The sequence below is a fragment of the Urtica dioica genome, chromosome 1, assembly GCF_054948205.1.
Source record: "Urtica dioica subsp. dioica isolate 48M chromosome 1, U.dioica_male_clone48M_v1_H2, whole genome shotgun sequence".
Taxonomy (NCBI): domain Eukaryota; kingdom Viridiplantae; phylum Streptophyta; class Magnoliopsida; order Rosales; family Urticaceae; genus Urtica; species Urtica dioica.
In genome coordinates, this window is record NC_142756.1 from 13,549,243 (window position 1) to 13,568,131 (window position 18,889).

The 18,889-nt window shown below is 41.5% G+C and overlaps 3 protein-coding genes across 3 annotated transcripts; 2 read left to right on the top strand and 1 right to left on the bottom strand.

Moving 5' to 3' along the window:
- Positions 1–1,582: 1,582 nt before the first annotated feature.
- LOC149407341 (UDP-arabinose 4-epimerase 1-like) lies at positions 1,583–4,536 on the top strand. The gene is made up of 9 exons (XM_089613017.1): positions 1,583–1,793; positions 2,221–2,334; positions 2,440–2,547; positions 2,650–2,741; positions 2,820–2,961; positions 3,091–3,185; positions 3,275–3,404; positions 3,509–3,653; positions 4,064–4,536. Exons 1-9 carry the CDS (start codon positions 1,671–1,673, stop codon positions 4,285–4,287), a joined length of 1,173 nt encoding a protein of 390 aa, XP_089469143.1. The 5' UTR covers positions 1,583–1,670; the 3' UTR covers positions 4,288–4,536.
- A 412-nt stretch (positions 4,537–4,948) lies between these two features.
- Positions 4,949–6,661, bottom strand: LOC149407342 (CBS domain-containing protein CBSX6-like). The gene is made up of 3 exons (XM_089626375.1): positions 6,533–6,661; positions 6,083–6,437; positions 4,949–5,343 (listed from the first exon to the last, which is right to left on the bottom strand). The coding sequence occupies exons 2-3, from the start codon at positions 6,427–6,429 to the stop codon at positions 5,046–5,048; spliced, it is 645 nt and encodes a 214-aa protein (XP_089482501.1). The 5' UTR covers positions 6,430–6,437; positions 6,533–6,661; the 3' UTR covers positions 4,949–5,045.
- A 5,570-nt stretch (positions 6,662–12,231) lies between these two features.
- LOC149407343 (uncharacterized) lies at positions 12,232–14,909 on the top strand. The gene has a single exon (XM_089613028.1). The coding sequence runs from the start codon at positions 12,315–12,317 to the stop codon at positions 14,577–14,579; it is 2,265 nt and encodes a 754-aa protein (XP_089469154.1). The 5' UTR covers positions 12,232–12,314; the 3' UTR covers positions 14,580–14,909.
- The last annotated feature ends 3,980 nt before the right edge of the window (positions 14,910–18,889 follow it).

Here is an 18,889-nt window from a genome sequence, read left to right on the forward strand (position 1 = left end):
TTATCAATCATCAAAGAAGGTTTTTAATTTATCAATCATGAAAGAAGGATTTTAATTTAATTTGTGTGCGCTTTGACTTGCCAGCTTCCGAAGTTATGTACGAAATACGATTAAATTATATGCGAAATATGATTAAAGTATACAGTTCCCTTCCCTGCTTATATATATGCACATAAAGGAGCGAAGAAAAGTCTTAATAATGCGTATATAGTCAAACAAGAAATATTCAGTAATCGCAAAAAAAAAAAATACATACTTAAACAAAATTAAATAAATAAAACACAAAAACACAAATGAATATTGTATTTATGCTAGTAGTCTTTTAGTTTTAAATTTGATAACCAAGCAAAAAGGCCGTTTTTCAATCTATATTAAATTTCTACGCCGACAATTAAAATAGAATTATCCCCTGGGTACAAATAAAATTCGAATCTTCTTATCTAATATAAAGTCTAATCCTAACTAATTTTTTGTTTATTTTTCTATTTACTATTTTGTTTTTGCAAGCCAGGGTAATTATTGGTATATAGTTTTTGTCCGATTCAATTAGTTGCCCACTAGGCCAACGAACGAACTTGGTTGGCCATGATTCGGAATAATAATAATATAATAATAAGTAAAGGTAATAAAATAAAATAAAAAACAAAAAGCTTTGTTGGTCATGCATGTACGTGTATTGTAAATCGTCTTCTACGACGAATATAAGCATTCGATGACAAACGCTAAACAAAGACAGACGACCAAGACTAAGTCCAAATTTTCATACCTCTCTCTCTCTCTCTCTACAAATTCTGGTCCACTTGTCATCTTTTAACGAAAGGAAACATTCTCAAACACCAATCTAAAATTGCTTGGTGTTGCTCAACCCCAAAAAGGAAACGGTTCTGTTTGTTTCCGCTTCACTAACTTCTCAGGTACAAATTAACCACTTAGAACATAATCACAGTTTTAATTTTCTTTTAATTGTTTTCTTTTGTTTTTGTTTTTTTGTCGGAAAATATCTAGTGGCGGACTATTTGGAAAAAAAAAAAAATCTGCCATCCTTCCCTGTATATATTGCCTATCTATCTCTCTTCTGACATTAAAAGTATGTAATTTCTTTTGAAATTTCCTATCTATTTATATATGTAAGTATTTATTTTTCTATAATTTGAAGATTCTAAATGGTTGCTCTTATCGTGTATGTGACATGAATGAATGAAGGAGATAATCCTTTTTTTTTTTTAGGAAAGGAGACAGTACTCCTCAATTGAAATATATAGAAATGGAGTTTTCCTTTCCGGCCAAAAGAGCAACTACTCCAAATTAAATTCTCTATTTAAATATCTACACACCAAAAGTATAGAATACGCTCAATAAATATCTGATCATTTCATAGTTATGGTATAGTATAGGAGTTATTAGGTTCTACGGAAGTCCTTAGGATGGGATGGGAAGGGAAAAGAAAAGTCAACCTGAATAATCAATTTTTTCTATTCTTGTAGGTTGGCACTAAATGTGGAAAAACTATAGGCGAAAGAAAAATCGTACCTAACATTTATAATAAGGAATATTTATACGAAAGGGAAAGGGACACCGAAGTTGAATAATAATCCCATAACCTCCCATTTTTTTATAAAACTGTTGTCTGTTTTATCACAATTGAAGTGTGATAATTTTGTTTGGCAGGCATGGATTTTGCAGAGACAAAAAGAAGAGGCTTTTCATCAGCCAGGGTTGTGATTGTAATTTTTGTGGTCACTCTATGCCTCTTCTCACTCCGACGCTCACCGGTTTTTAGCAGTCCCAACTTGGTACGTCTTTTTTTTTTTCTTTCTTTATTACCAACAAGCTTTTAAAAAAATTTAACGACATTCAGAAAAAAAAAATCTGTAAAAAAAGATGTCTGTGTGAAATTCCTATTTCTTTTAAAAAAGAACCATCGACAAATCGGCTGACAGCATTTTAAACCTCAATTACCAATTGTTTACACTTTTTATTTGATAAAAATATTATAAAAGATCGTAGGTTTATTATACAAGATTTGAGATTTTTAGTGTGTGTGTGTGTGTTTTTTTTTTTTTTTTTGCTTGAACTCAACCTCTTATTGAAGATAGAATCATTGGGACTCACAATTCATCAACTATACATGTCAATGTTTTTTCTTCCTCTATCCCCACAACATTGTACTAATTATGGTTTGAACTTTTAAATTTTTGTTTAATTATTTTTTTTTGTTAGTTTGCAAGTAGAGAAGCAGGGGTGACACATGTATTGGTGACGGGCGGGGCCGGGTATATTGGTTCTCACGCCGCTCTCAGGCTCTTGAAGGACTCGTACCGCGTCACCATTGTCGTAATCTTCTAATTTCAATCTCATTAATCACCTCTTGGTTTTCTTTGTTTGTTCTATTAATCACATTTTAGTCATAAAAAAAATTAATGTGACAACATGTGACAGGACAATCTTTCTAGAGGAAATCTCGGCGCGGTCAGAGTCCTTCAGAAGCTGTTTCCCGAGCCGGGGAGTCTTCAGTTCATCTATGCCGACCTAGGGGACGCAAAAGCCGTATCCTTAATTATTTTTTTAAGTGCTAATGATCATGTGGGAAAAGACTCATAAAAAAATGAGCATAGCATTTGTGTCCTTGATTATTCATGATAAAAACAGGTCAATAAAATATTCAAAGAAAATGCATTCGATGCGGTGATGCATTTCGCGGCTGTCGCCTATGTTGGAGAGAGCACGGCCGAGCCTCTCCGGTATATATTTTTTAAATATAAGATATGTGAAACAATGAATAATTTGACATTGAATGTTGTAATGAAATAAAATTTCAGATATTACCATAACATCACGTCGAACACGCTTGTGGTTTTGGAGGCAATGGCGGCTCACGGAGTGAAGACGTTGATCTACTCGAGCACTTGCGCAACGTACGGTGAGCCCAAAATCATGCCTATCACTGAAGAAACCAAACAAGTAAGTGAGATCTTGTGCTCTCACTCAAAATCACCCTCAACTCTATTCAATTCACTGAAAAATAAGATTTTTTTTTTTATTCATTAGTGCAAAGGCTCAGTCTCTCATGAGCAATTTTTGTGTGTATAGTTTCCGATTAATCCATACGGAAAAGCAAAGAAAATGGCAGAGGATATCATATTGGACTTTTCAAAGACTTCGGACATGGCTATCATGATCTTAAGGTTGGTGGAATTTTTTTAGAGTCCTTGATAGTAAGAAAGAAAAAAAAGGACAGTATTTTAGAAGCGGATCGGTACAAAAAAAAATTCAGGTACTTCAACGTGATTGGATCGGACCCAGAAGGAAGACTTGGAGAAGCTCCTCGTCCCGAGCTACGCGAACAAGGACGGATTTCCGGAGCTTGTTTCGACGCCGCTAGAGGAATAATTGACGGGTTAAAGGTATTTATTAGTCCAAAAAAGAAAACAGATTACTTAGGCCATATGGTAACAAAGGAAAAGGTTATCAAATGGGGGCTTAATTTTACTCTTGTACTATATTATAGGTGAGAGGGACAAATTACAAGACAAATGATGGGACTTGTGTGAGAGATTATATAGACGTCACGGATCTCGTTGATGCTCATGTCAAAGCCCTAGCCAACGCCAAACCCAAGCACGTCGGAATCTACAACGTTGGAACCGGAAAAGGTTTCGTAACTCTCTTTTTAGGTTTTTTAGCGCAGATAGTCCCTCGACTATTATGCTAGAGAAATCTTGATCTATATTTATGAGCAAAATTATTAACAGATTCTTGATTTTTGTAGCATTTCTCATAAGATACTAAACCAATTAAAACATATCAACAAACTTTAACTTTTTTAATTTAACTCTTTTTATGGTTAGATTATATAAATATATGTTAAGTTTCTTGGGTGATAAGTTTCATTCAAAAAGTGTGATTTTTTTTTTAAATTATGACTAAAATGCTACAAAATCAATAATTTGAACTATGAGAACCATTTTGCTCTTAAAACTAGTTTATTGACCACTTTTATCTCCTCTTCCTCTTCTTCTTCTTATGCTGATTTTGATGGGATTACTATTTGCGAGACACACAGGTAGATCGGTTTTGGAGTTTGTTGAGGCGTGTAAGAAGGCCACCGGGGCTGACATAAAGGTCGAGCTTCTTGGGCCGAGGCCCGGAGACTATGCTGAGGTCTACAGCGATCCTTCGAAGATAAACAAAGAGCTCAATTGGACCGCCAAGTTCACCGATCTCGAACGCAGCTTGGCCACAGCTTGGTCGTGGCAAAAGACTCATCGCAACGGCTATGCTAATTGATTTATCTTCTTCTTTTCTTCGGTGGGGAATTAAAAAAATGTTATACCCAAAAGTCTCCTTCCTATTTTGTTCATGAGGGTTCACAGGGAAGGCGAGAGTTATATCACATTAATGATCTAGTAGTTAGCAAAGCAGAATAATGGTTCTTTATTTAAGTTTTAGAGAAGAAGAGTGAGAAGGCATTATAAGTATTTTTTTTTTTGAACTTCTGAGATATATGATGTTTTCATTCTTTTACACATAAAATAATGCCCCGTTGTGTAAATATATATATTTGTGTTTCTCCCATCTATTGCTCAAGAGAAGATTGCCAAAAACATGATACAAGAAGGGTTATTTTTCATCAAAAACTTTTTAGAGTACTTTTTGGTGTCTCAATGGTATGTACGCATATACAATTAAAACCCGAGAATTCAATAAGAAGTATGAGACACTCTTTCCTCTCCGTAGTACTTATTTAGAGGTTGGAGAGGTTACATACGAGCATGATAATATAATAGTTAAAACATGAAAAATAATAAGAATTAAAGACATTTTTGGCCCCTCGTCTTTGACCTCTTTAACACATTGATCACTGATTAAAAAAACTTGCAGTCTTGGCTCATTATGATAGTCACTTTTTCACTTTCGGTCCTTCTGTTAAAAAAACCGTCAAAACAGATGAAAAATGGATCATGTGCTTATCATGTGCTTTTTAAATGAGGACAAAATCGTAATTTAATAATAAATTAAAAAAACAAATCATATTACAATTAAAATTAATAAAATAAAAAATATGAAGCGGGGCTAGGGCTCCGAGGCACCCGATTATGAAGCGGAGCACGTCTTCCCTCGAGAGGCAGCAGAACTTGTCGATCGGGATCTTCGCTGACATGGACGACGATCTGTTCGGGAGGAGGTTTCCGTTGCTGCCGTTGGTTCCGTCTATGTTCTTCAGCCATTAATTTCCCGTTGTAGATGAGCGAGAATCGCTTGCTCATTCCTTTCCACACCACGCTTTTGCGGACCACGAGGCGCTTCACTCCTTGCTTCATCATCTCTAGTGCGTCGATCAATCTGTCGAAATAATTACAGTTTGTTTATGAATCGATTACCATGAAGCAATTAACAACTAAAAATTGGAACTATTAGATTTACGTGGAAACCCCAAAAACGTGAAAGAAAAAAAATGGTTACAATTCGAGAGTACAACTACAAATTAGGCCAAAGGGAAAGTGACAAAACCCAAGGGGAAATACGTACCAAACCCATTTGGGTCACCAAATTCTTAACACTTTATAATGATGAGAACAAATGATTGCTGTCACATTGATTTTACAGTTTTTCTCTCCAAGAAACTCAATTCTCCTCTTAAGCAGACAGATAGGCATTGGCAACGCAAAAATCAAGTACGTGCAGAAGAAACATAACAACCATTATTTACAAACGAGCCCTACAATAAGTTAATCACATCTTCATGCTTAGCAATCACGAATCCAATCTACCACTCAAACCAGGATAAATGACAGCATGAATAGCTATTAGAACACGATGGTCACTTTCACATTTAAAAAAAAAAAGAAGAAAAAAAGATCAATGCTAAGGGCAAATAATAAGACACCATTATGAATCTATTTTTCCAATGTGATTCTAGATAAACTCTACAGTCAACAGAGCAAGTTAAATGAACCAAAAGACATTAACAAGTCATAAAGAAACTACTTCAGAGTCGAGCACTAATTACAAACTAGAGAGATTTAAATTTCAATGAACCAAACCGACGAACAAAATTATAATTGCAAGATAAAGAACAAACCTTGTGGCCGGATCAACCTGTCTCAGCAGAAAGTTATTCCTAACAACGAACTCCGAGACCGGTGTTTTCAATGCCTTTTCCTGATCGTCCAAACACTCACTCCTAGCCAAGAACGCGACAATGTCGAGCGAATTGAGAATCCCTACAAACCTCTGATGCCTCATTTCCGCGTTCTCAATCGCCCTGACCACCGTCGATCTCTTCTTCCACACCGCTATCCCTCCCTCCGTCGACTCTCTGATCGCGCGAATCGCCGATTCGACGGTCTCACTCTCGTAAAACTCCACCATCTCCGGCTTTCCCACCGTCAAATCGCCCACCACGTGGTATAGAAACACAGACGCCATAGTTGAACCTTGCGAAATCAAAATCCAAGCAATTAAATCAACCTTGACCATCAATTGTGGCGATCTAGGGTTAACTAACACAAAATCACAATTCAAAACAAACCTGCTTGGCGACGAATTCGGGGTAATTGTCCTGGAGAAGCTGAAGAGCCTGTTTGGTGGCGATCCTGAGCTCTCTCTTGGCCGGTCCGGGAGAGTTCTTGAGATCGTTGACCTGGAAGATAGTTGAAACCCCGCCGGGGCGGAAATCGAGCTTCCTTATGCTCTTCTCCAGAAACTGAACCCTAGACCTCAGAACCTCGCCCTCTTCTCCTCGTCGGAGAAAGTCTTCTGGTAGAGCTCCTTGTTCTGAAACTCCCCGAAGACGTTGTAGCAGACTGGGTGGTTCTCTCTGTCCGTGCCGTGCACGAACACCACTTTGTCCAGATCGTCTCCGAGGTTCTCGTCCAGAAGCTCCTCGATCCCGAACTCCTTTCGCCACCGGAGAGTGGTGTTGAGCATGGCCAGCGATTCCCTGACCTTGAACTCCCTCGCTCGGAGAAACTTCAGGAGAATCGCGTCCGTACAGTCGTCGGCGAAGAGAGGGACAAGCCACAATCCCATTGCACATAACATCGGTCCGTACGACATAGATATTTTTATTTATTTTTGTTCTATTAATTTATATATTTCTACAAACATGTAAGGGCAAAACGATAATTACCCTCCACAATTCGCACGCGTGACTTGCACGTGATGAGTATCCGGCAATTTTGACAGAAAAATTAACAGAAGTACAAAATATGAAAATTGGTTAGTCATAATGGGCCAAGACTGCAAGTTTTTTTAATCAGGGACCAAGGTGTTAAAGAGGTCAAAGACGAGGGGCCAAAAATGTCATTAATTCAAATAATAATTAGCATGATAATGTAATATTTAAAACATGAAATATAATAAGGTTTTAGGGAGATATGAAAGAAAACACAAAATGGCTTGGGATGATATGTGTATAGTTAACATGATATTAGTTTAGAGATCAATATGCAAATGCAATTACATAATAAATTCAGGATAAGAAATCCAAAAACTAAATTGAATATTGACAAACATTTTGAGATATGATTTTTAACGTCAAGTACTTCGTAAAATATTGACAATCTTATACATATTATTTGTGGAAAATGTTAATGACAAGGACGTGGTTCGATCTAGGATCGGATTTTATTATCGCACGTGGACTAAAGGGTGGTCAAATCCTCTAACTCGTCGTCTTTGCCTCGTTGGAAAATAATTTTCGATTCCATGTCATCTGAGCAAAGAGAGAAATATGAACTAAGACGGTCCATAGGCATATCCCTCGACACGCACTCTATCGATCAACATTAGTCAGGAGATTTAAGTGAGATGGGGGTCTAAGTCCCTTCTCAAGAGTAGGGAGAAAAAATGTAATGTTTTTAGAGTGAGAGAGTGAGGTGAGACACACGTGGAGTTACTCTAAGTTAAGGGAACTTACACTTGAATTTGTGAATGGTGAGATATTTATAGAGACCTGTTAAAGGTTAATGGGCCTTGGAGATTATTAGGCCAAAGAGCCAAAAAGTTACTTGCCGTGGACTCCTCTTGCCGCATACTAGACATGACAGTGGTCTGGCTGTCTTGGTGTGCATAGTGGTGTTCGGTCTTAAGAGTCCTCGGCGCGAGGAATGAGCCACGACGCTCACCATGGCATAAGGGTTGAAGGGGGCTCGGCACGGTCATGGCCTGAGGCAGTGGCACGCAAGCGAGGCAGAGCGTAGCGTACCCGGGGACTCAAGCGTGTGCAAGGATGTGAGGCACTCAACACAGGAATATTGCTAGACAATGGTGCACAGATGAGGCATAGGTTGGCGTGCTGGGGACTCATGCATGGCGCGCGAGTGAGGCGTGTCGATGTGAGGCGCTCGGCGTGAGGAATTGGCGTTGGGGGCTTCCATAGGATTTGATCGGGGGATCGTGCACGGACGAGGGAGGCATGGCGCGAGTTGTGCGCCAAGGAAAATGCATGACACAAGGCGTGTCAAGGACTCGATGCTGGGACATGCCGATGACTCAGCCAAGAACTGGCGCATCTAATGGCTCGTGCCACGGTTGAGAGTTTTGTTCCGTGAACTCGCATCTTGGCTGAGGCCTCGTGCGCCTTAGATGTGGACTTCGTGCCATGAATTAACATATTGGGTGCGGAAGGGTATTAGGTGCGACATGTCACACCTAAAAGTCGCACCTAAGCTCATATTAGGTGCGACATGTCGCACCGGATACTCCGCCTGATGACTAAAAATTTCGCTGATGTTTAGTGGTATCTGGTGCGACAATGTCGCACCTAATAATTTTTTGTCGCACCTAATGCCTTTCGGTGCGACTTTGTCGCACCTAATACTAATGGATGCGACGGTTGTCGCACCCAATAGTTTTAAAATTTAAAGTTGTCAGCCATATTCCTCCGAAATTTTTTGGGTTTCGGATTTCATATCCGGTGTGACACTAGGTGCGACATGTCGCACCCAATAGTTTTAGGGTAATATAAATACCCGAGACTCCTTCTTCCTTACCCGAGTTTTCAAATCTATCTCTCTCAATCTCACTATTTCTCTCTCTCCGACCAGCCTCCACTCGGCCGTGAATCTCCGGCGACTTGCGTCCCCTCCGCCGTGAATCTCGCCCTCCTCCAAGGTACGCCTCTCTCTCTCTCTCTCTCAATCTCATTCTGTCCTCTCTCCGACCAGACCTGTCCTGCCGTCCGCGACCATCTCCGCCCTACCGCCCGTGACCAGCACCCATCCCTCCTCTTCGCCATCTCCTCGGCCCTCTCGCTGCCGACCAGCCTCCACTCGGCCTATCACTCTCCTCTCCGCCGTGAATCTCGTCGTCCTCCAAGGTACGCCTCTCTCTCTCTCTCTCTCACCCTCTCTCTCTCAATCTCATTCTGTCTCTCTCCGACCAGGCCCGTCCCGCCGTCCGCGACCATCTCCGCCCGTGACCATCTCTGCTGAACCCGCTTCCGAGTCTCCTTTGACAGCCCCCTGCGAGGCACCACCATTTGTCCCCTGTTGAACTCCGAGCCCCCAAATCCGACAGCCCCCTGCGAGGCACCACCGATCAAGTCGCAGCCCCGCCCCGCCGTCCGCGACCATCTCAATCTCATAATCCCGGCTTTGGAGACTTGGAAAAGCTCTGCCCAGAGCTCCCGGACGGAACCAAGGTTTAATCATCGTGAATTGCAGTGGCAGAGGCGACAAGGACGAGGACGGGTTCTACGCCTGGTTATATGGATTACTTGCGAGACCGTCCTTACGGAAGCGGCGGAACGAGCGGCAGCGCGCCAGGCAGCGGTGGACGAGGACGCGGAAGCGGTTCTCGAAGTTCTGGCAACTTATTCAGTAGAGGAAATTCTACTATCGATAAGTTTTATAGGAAAAAAAAATTAGGAATTCATTTTTTTCGTTTTTTTTGGAAAGAATTTGTATTTTTAATTAAGAATTCTATTTTAAGAATATTATTTCTAATTCATTTAGAATTTTGTTAATTAATTTTTATTTAATTTTAAATGAATTTTAATTTACTTTTTTAATTTTGTATTTATTTTTTTAATTTAAAAAACATATTCGGCGCGACAATGTCGCACCGAATATCATGGCGGTAACGGCATTAGGTGCGACACTGTCGCATCCAATATGAATTTACCCGCCAATTTTATAAAATTTGGCAGGAAAATAACTTGGGCATTAGGTGCGGTAAGTCGCACCTGAAAGTGTCGCACCTAAAGGGGTACTTATTAGGTGCGACATGTCGCACCGAATACCTTCTACGACGGGTTATCCGGTGCGACGCTGTCGCACCCAATGTCGCACCTAATAAACTTTTAGGTGCGACATTTTAAGCATTGGGTGCGACATTCGTCGCACCGGAAAACTTAACTTTTTAAAAAAGTATTTTTAAGTTTGCTATATAAATTACTGTAATATCCTCGTACAAAATATTTTTCATATATATGTATATAAATAAGCATATTAATAATTATTATTTAATTTTTAAGAACATGTCTATTTTAGTCTTTTTACTATAATATATTTATTTTACCAAACGCTAAATTAGCTTTTACTACCAGCAACAACTGTTTTATAAACAGTTTACCAAACACCTTGTTAGTTTTTGAAAAAAACAATTTTTCTCAAAAACTAAATCTAAAAGCACTTTTTTTTTAAAACAAAGCTATGCAAAACGGGACTAAGGCTTACAACTTACTCTTTGTCATGATCTTGGCTTTATGGGTTGGACTTGCATGTTTTGTCTGTGACTCAAAGTCTTCTAATAATGAGCTTAGAACTTATGCTTGAGCTCTTGTTATTGATTTTTAGTAGGATTATCATTTTTCAACATGAACATTATGACCTAGATTTTGGAAATAAAAAAATATGAATACAAATATTAGGACCTAGAATAATCCACGAATTTTAACTATTTTTTTTATATAGGAGGAGTTATTTGTATAAACCGCTTGAGCGTGGAGCTGAAAAAAAAAAAAAAAAAAATCAAAATGCAACAATTATAAGTTTGAGGGGTTCATACGCTAAATAAAGAGTAGAAACTATGTACAAAAGTTTAAAATATCGATACCGATATCCATACCGAAGTTATGATTTTACGGATATATCGAGTATCGACGGATATACCGACAAATATCCTATAGCAATTTAAATACCGACTACCGATGATATCGATGATATATCGATTATCGACGGATATATCGACAAAAATCTTATAACAAAATATAATAAAATATGTACCACTATTTATATTTTTAAATTTCTAATAAAACAATCAAATTAAAAATATATCTATAACTTTTTTTCTTATAGATATACATTATTAATATTTACATTACATGTTATTATATAGTATGTATATATAAAGAGTTGAAAATATTTACAAGAGTATGTCACAAAATCTTTTAGGATTCTTTTATCTTTTTACGGACTTAAACTGTAATATTGGTTCTTTTTTATCTTTTATCTTTTTAGGGTATATATTAATAAGATTAATAAGAGAGAAAATATTTACGTTATATAAAAGGTAGTATATAAATGTTTATCTGTGACGTTATCATAGTGATAAATGTTTATCCCTGTATAACAAGGCTTTTTTAGGATTCTTATCACAAAAGCAAAACAAGTATGATAAAAAAAAAGTCTCACATCGCTTGTGAAGAACCAATTTTTCCATTTCAAAACATCATTTGGCATAGCTTTATTAAAAAAAAAAAAAGTGCTTTTAGATTTTATTTTAAAATTGGCAGGTGTTTGATAAACTGTTTATAAAACAGTTGTTGCTTGTAACAAAAACTGATTTAGCGTTTGGTAAAATAAATATATAATAGTCAAAAGACTAAAATAAACACGTTCTTAAAAAAAAAAAAACTCTCTTCTGTCTCATGTATGAGGATATTACAATAATTTATATAGCAAACTTAAAAATATTTTTTTTTCCAAGAGTTAGGAATCCTAGCTTTTTCAACTCTTGTACAAAATCTAAAATCGCTTTTAAAGTTTTTTTTTGTAAAAACAGTTTCGTCAAACACCAGAGAAACAGTTTAATTTATTCTAAAAACAAAAATAGAGTTTTTAATCTCAATCAAATGCATTCGAGTCGTATTTTTTTCCATAATCCTCACTTGAACGAGTATCCTAATGTCATTTAATTGGGCCTTCTCCATTACTATGAATTTGGCCACATGAAGACTGACTGATATTTTGGCTTCGATATATCGCGCTTCAAAAAAAAAAAAAAAAAAAAAAAAAAACAATATAAACCGCTTAACCAGCAAACCAAGAGATATTACGACTTTTGCCCTTCTCTCCACGGCTTGATCAATGAAGCTGAGACCAATCGCTAAAGTGGGAAACCAGTTGTTTAAAAACAATTTGAAGATTACCCAGTTGGGGAAATCGGGTAAAATCGATGAAGCCGTTGAGATCTTCTCGGAAATGACGAAAAGAAACACCGTAACCTACAATTCCATGATTTCTGCTTATTCCAAGAATGGCAGGCTTTCGGACGCCCGGAAACTGTTCGACGAAATGCCTCAGAGAAACTTGCTTTCATGGAACACCATGCTCTCCGGTTATTTACACAGCGGCAAGCCCGAGGAAGCCTACGACCTGTTCGTCAAAATGCCCCACAGAGACGACTTCTCGTGGAACCTCATGATCACGTGTTACACGCGTAACGACGATCTCGTTAAAGCCAGAGAGGTCTTCGATCTCGTCCCGGACAAGAAAGACGCTGTGTGTTGGAACTCCATGATCGCCGGCTACGCGAAGAGAGGGCTCATCGAAGACGCGAAGAAGCTGTTCGACGAAATGCCGGTCAAGGACTTGACCTCGTGGAACACGATCCTTTCGTGCTATACTCGGACTGGTCAGATGGCTCAGGCGCTGAAGTTCTTCGAGGTGATGGGAGAAAGAGACGTGGTGACTTGGAACCTCATGGTCGAAGGGTTCGTCCGGGCCAGGGATCTCGACTCAGCCTCGAAGTTCTTCGAGACGATCCCGTCCCCGAGCGTGATCTCGTGGGTCACGATGCTTAACGGCCTGGCCCAAAATGGACGGATCGCCGAAGCCGAGACCCTCTTCAAGAGAATGCCGACCAAGAACATGGTGGCTTGGAACGCGATGATCAACGGCTACATCCGGGATCGCAAGCTCGACAAGGCTCTGGCTCTGTTCCTCGAGATGCCCGAGAAGGACGAGATATCGTGGACCACGATGATCCACGGCTATGTCTCCGTCGGAAAGCTCGACTTGGCCGGAGCGATGCTGAGGAAGATGCCGAGGGAGAACGTGGCGTCGCGGGCGGCGATGATTGCGGGCTACGCGGCGGCCGATCGGATGGACGACGCGAGGGAGGTCTTCAATCGGGCGGTCCGATACGATCGAGATCGGGCGGTCCGGATCCGCGACATGGTGTGTTGGAACACGATGATCCGGGGCTATGCTCGGTTGGGCCGCATGAACGAGGCACATTTCTTGTTCAACGAGATGGTCGATCGGGACATGGTGACGTGGAACACGATGATCGCGGGGTACGCCCAGGCGGGCCATATGTACGAAGCGCTACGGATATTCGAGAGGATGAAGCACAAGAACGTGGTGACGTGGAACACCTTGGTCTCGGGTTACTTGCGGAACAAGTCGTACCTCGAATCGATGCACAGCTTTTCGGAGATGGTCCGAGAAAGGCAGAGACCCGACGAGTGGAGTTTCGCATCGGGTCTGAGCGCGAGCGTGAACGTCTCAGACCTCCGGTTCGGGCAACAGCTCCACCAATTGATGTCGAAAACCGGGTACGCCGACGATTTGATCCTCGGCAACGCCCTGATCACGATGTACGCGAAATGCGGAGAAACCTCCGAGGCCAGACTCGCGTTCGAAGATATCCGAGACCCTGACGTAGTCTCTTGGAACGCCTTGATCGCCGGGTATTCCTGCAACGGCCTCGGGGGCGAAACGCTCGAGCTTTTCGACCGAATGCTTGCGGAGAGAGCGGCGAAACCGGACCAAGTCACATTCGTCGGGGTTCTCTCGGCTTGTAGCCACAATGGGCTCGTCTCTCGCGGCCTAGAGATCTTCGAAAACATGACTCGGGTCCACGGAATCGAGCCCTTGGCCGAGCATTATTCGTGCGTTGTGGACCTTCTCGGGCGAGCGGGGAGATTGGAAGAGGCCTTAAAGACGGTGTCGGAGATGAAGATCGAAGCAACCCCGTCAATCTGGGGCGCTTTGCTCGGAGCTGCGCGGACCCACGGGAACGCGGAGATCGGGGAGTACGCTGCCGAGAAGCTTCTAGAAGTGGAGCCGGATTCGGGGTCGAGCCACGTGACGATGTCGAACATCCACGCAGAGGCGGGGCGGTGGGACGAGGTGGAGAGAGTGAGGGCGTCGATGGAGGAGAGAAGGGAAGAGAAGAAGAAGAAGAAGAGACGGGCCGGGCTGAGTTGGGTCGAGGCCGGGAACAACGACGTTCGGGCTTTTCTCTCGGATTCGGTGGCCCAGCCTCGGGTCGATGAGGTTTGCAGGGTTTTGAATGGGTTGAATGAAGAGATGAGAGAAGCTCATCATGATGTGAAATCATTTTGAATCAACAATATTCATTGTTTGCAGTTCTATGGACTAAACTTGGCCCTTTGAGCTCTTATTCTCGATTCTTTGTGCGGAGAGAGATAAGTTCGACACAGCATAATTTGTCTCTAGCCATAATAATTTGCACCCGTTTAGCCAATATTCTTGAGCAAAAAAAATTGAAATTAGCCAATTATATTCCTATTGTCCACGAAATGCCCATAAAATATATCAGTACATATATATGTCAAGCACCAACTTGTCCTGTGACGACAAATAGTTTTGATTTTGTTAATAGGATTTTCATTTGTTTTCTTATGGAAATTTGGTGTAGAATGGTTCCCTTGATACTCTGCTGATGGAGTACAGTTGTTTTAGTAAATACACAACAATAACCAAAGAGAAATTGCACCTCCCCACTTTTTGACGAGTTTTTTTTTTCAATTTACCATAAAAAATTTAATTTGACAAAAAATACTACTAAACCACTTTTTATGTCAATTGTTGACATAAATGTCAACAATAGATGTCAACAAACAGAAAATCCAAAACTTACAGATATCAATAAAAAAAATAAATAAAAAAAAATAAAAGAAAAGAAACGGCTCTCTTTTTTTCTCTCTGTTCTCTCTCCTGAACCTAAAACCTATACCCATTTCTCACCTTCTAACACCGAAAATGGTCGGAGAAATCGGATTTCGAGTCTCACCTCCTCCTTAGATCTACCGGGCTTATTATTGCGACCAGGTCTGTGGTGGTTTCAGACCCAGACGATCACGCACGCGCCGCCACACACGGCCCACGCGCGGCTCACGCGTCCCACGCGCGTCTTCTTCCGCCGCGCGTGAGGGCCACGCGCCACTCTCCGGACGGTTTTTTTCGATTTTTCCGACGCCCACTGCTTCGTCTTCTTTTTCTCGGCCTCTTCCTCGCACGTGGTTACCGGTTCGCGCTCTCAGGTTCGGCAGTAGAGGTTAAATTGGATCATGACTATGGTTGATGTGTTTTCTTCTTGGCTCCCACAATGTATACTGATAATGGTTGTGCTAAAAGAGAACGTTTTTATAGATAGCTTTGTCATAGAAGACAAGCGATTCTCGGTGTCATTAGGTCGAGATGGTGGAATCGTGCGTCTTTTGGAGGAAAGTAGAAGGTCTTCTTTTAGTCTATTCTTAAATAGGGAAACAGCAGTATGGCTCGCAAAAGTTATCGAAGGAAGTCTCAGCTACTCTCACGAGCACAGGTTATGGAGGAGATTTGTGGGAAACGGTTTCTCAATCATTGTGGATGTATTGATCAACAAAAGAGGCTCTTGTCTAAGAATTTTAAAGATCGCTCAGGGACAAGGACGGCTGATACTGATCCCCGTGGGCGAGAGAAGGCAAGGGTGGCAGCTTTTTTCGAATTCTTTGGATGCGGTCCTTGGACGATGGTCTGCAAATCAAAAGGTAGGTGATGGCAAAGTCGAAGGAACTTCATCTTACAAATCGAGGCTAAGCTACAGTGGAGTGGTTCAAGGGTACCGGGTGAAGAAAGGAAAGGAGGCTGTGGAACAAACACCCTCAGTCGTCAAACTAGATCAGCCCAAAACGGCGGCATTGGCCGTCGTGGTCCGAAGATTTAATGGTTTTAACAACTGGGAGGAGATTCAGACAACAATTTTTAAGCTTTCTTCACATGAAGTGATCATCTCACCTTTCTCTGGGAATAAAGGCCTAATTTGGTGTCGAGATCTGGAAACAAAAAATACAATCCTCAAAATCGGCATGATCTTCATTAACAGAAAGAACGCGGCGTTTCTCTCAGAATGGAAGGCTTCGGAACAATGGGAAGGTAACTTAATGAAGGTAAAAAATGATTGGATTGGCATCGAAGGCCTTCCTTTGGATTTATGGAACGTTCACGCGCTGAAGACAATTGGGGGAAAATGTGGAAGGACGATCCAAATAGCAAAGGAGACGTTGGAGCTATCAGATATCAGATTTGCGAAAATTAAGGTGAAAGGTCCCAAGAGTTGTCTCATGGCGCACTCTTTGGAGTTGCCTTACAGAGAGCACACGATCCACGTCGGCCTCTTTAACTTAGATGAATCGCCGAGAGGCCCTATATTGGTGTCATCGCTCCATCATCCTCATGTACTTCAGATGGTTTCTCCAGTCATCTCCTCTCAGTCAAAGCCTATACAACTGGTGAGAAACCAAGAGGAAAAAGGAAAAAAGAAGGTGGAAGAAAAGGAAATCAGCAGGTATCCTTTTCAAGAGGAGTCAAGTGGCTCGAGGTCGAGTGAAAACCTCAAAGCGGACGAAGATAAGTCAGCGTCAATTCAAGAGAACGCCCTCATGGATGCGCAGTCAAATGGGATTACGGGGTACGAGGCTGACTCTTCCGCTAACCTAATAGGTTTTGATTTGGGCCTCTTTACCAAAGAACTCCATTCACGAATAGCTGATCAAATTGCACGCATCCACACAACCGATTGCGAATCTTTTGTCAATTCCTTCTCTCCAAAAACTCCGGTCGTCTCCGTGGAGGATCCAAAAGAAGTTCATTCTGAAATAAGTTGCTCTTCAGTAGAAGTGGTCCCCGCCATACCTGAAAGAGCAAGGAGCGCGGGCAGCTACGCAAAGACTCGTCGTCCAAAAAAGCGAGCATCTTTTCGCAAGGGGATTATTGATAGGTGGAACGCATACACGACTCAAAAGAGGTCGCCGATCATCAGGAGGGACTACCTAGAATGTGTTAGCGACAGTGAGGTGGAAGGCAGGAAAAAAGACGCTTTCGGCAAGACTTATTCGCGTAGATGGTGGCTCGGCAATCAGGAGGTGGAGTCGGCTTTCCATCCTCCGCCTCTGGGTCTTGACGAAGACGACAAAATTGAACAAATACAAGACAGTCTTTTGGAATCTCAAGACGTGGTCTCGTCTCCGACGGAAGGCTCACCGGAGGAGTCTTTTGGTCCATCTGAGGATATTCCGAGCGATGACTCTTCAGAGTGTTTAGAAGGTATTGCTGAAATGCTCGGATTAGGTTCCTCGACGTCATCGTCCGAAGGCTTGCCCCCTATCGAATCGAACCTAAATTCTCAGGTATCACCACTCTTATCTACTTCGGTTATTCTATGTTCTAGTGCAGGTAGGGGTGGACGAGTTCAACGACACAACAACAATTACCATGATGGAGGGTCCTCTCAAAAGAAAAGTAGTTCCAAGATCTCTAAAAAGAAAAAAAAAAGAGAACTGAGAAAATTGGAATTTGATATGAGCTTCGGTAAGGCTATAAGCTCAGGGAGGAAGCCAATTAGTAAATGAAGATCGTCTCATGGAACGTTAGAGGGACTGGTCACCCCGATAAGAGACGTGGAATAAAATCTTTGGTATGCAAGATCAACCCGGATATTCTTGTTCTTTTGGAGACTAAGAGATCTAAAATCGATAGACGGTTCGTAGGAAGTGTTTGGAGTTCTAGATTCAAAGAATGGGTCTTTCTGCCGTCAATCGGAGCAGCGGACGGTATCGTAATTATATGGGACTCAAGAAGAGTGTCGGTTTTGGAGAGCTTAGTAGGAGATTTTTCGGTTTCAATTAATATTGAGAATGGCGACCTTCCATGGTGGTTCTCTGGGATTTATGGTCTGTGCCGAGCTGCTGGAAGATCGGATTTTTGGGATGAGTTGGCTGGACTGGGCGAGATATGTGGATCCCGTTGGTGTGTTGGAGGGGATTTCAACGTCATCAGATTTGCCGCAGAAAAAAATAAACCTGTAAGAGCTAGACGAAGCATGAGACTTTTCAACGAGATCATTTCTGATCTTTCCTTGATTGATCCTCCGCTACACAACGGAGAGTTCACATGGTCAAATTTCAGGGAAAGCCCCACGTGTTCACGTCTAGACAGATTCCTCTTCACAACAGGTTGGAGGGGTATCTTCCCGTTCTGTTTACAAGAGGTCCAATTTAGGGGTATTTCGGACCACTTCCCAATAACGATCATTACAGAACCGGCCAAATGGGGCCCGGGCCCTTTCAGATTGGACAATGAATGGCTGGAACACTCCGATTTCAAGGCTTTGGTTGCCAGTTCGTGGATGGAACCCGTTCCGGAGGCTTGGACAGGTCATCGTATTATGGGGAAGCTCTATGGATTAAAAAAGAAAATCAAGGCATGGGCAGTTGGTGAAAAGGAGAGGAAGATAGGCCAAAAATTGAAAATTGAAAGAGAGATTCGAGTCTTAGATAGACAGGAGGCTGGTCCTGACTGGTCGGAAGAAAAGCGTTTTGAAAGGGCCTTTTTGAAAGGACAATTGGATAGTATTCTCGAGAATGAGGAGA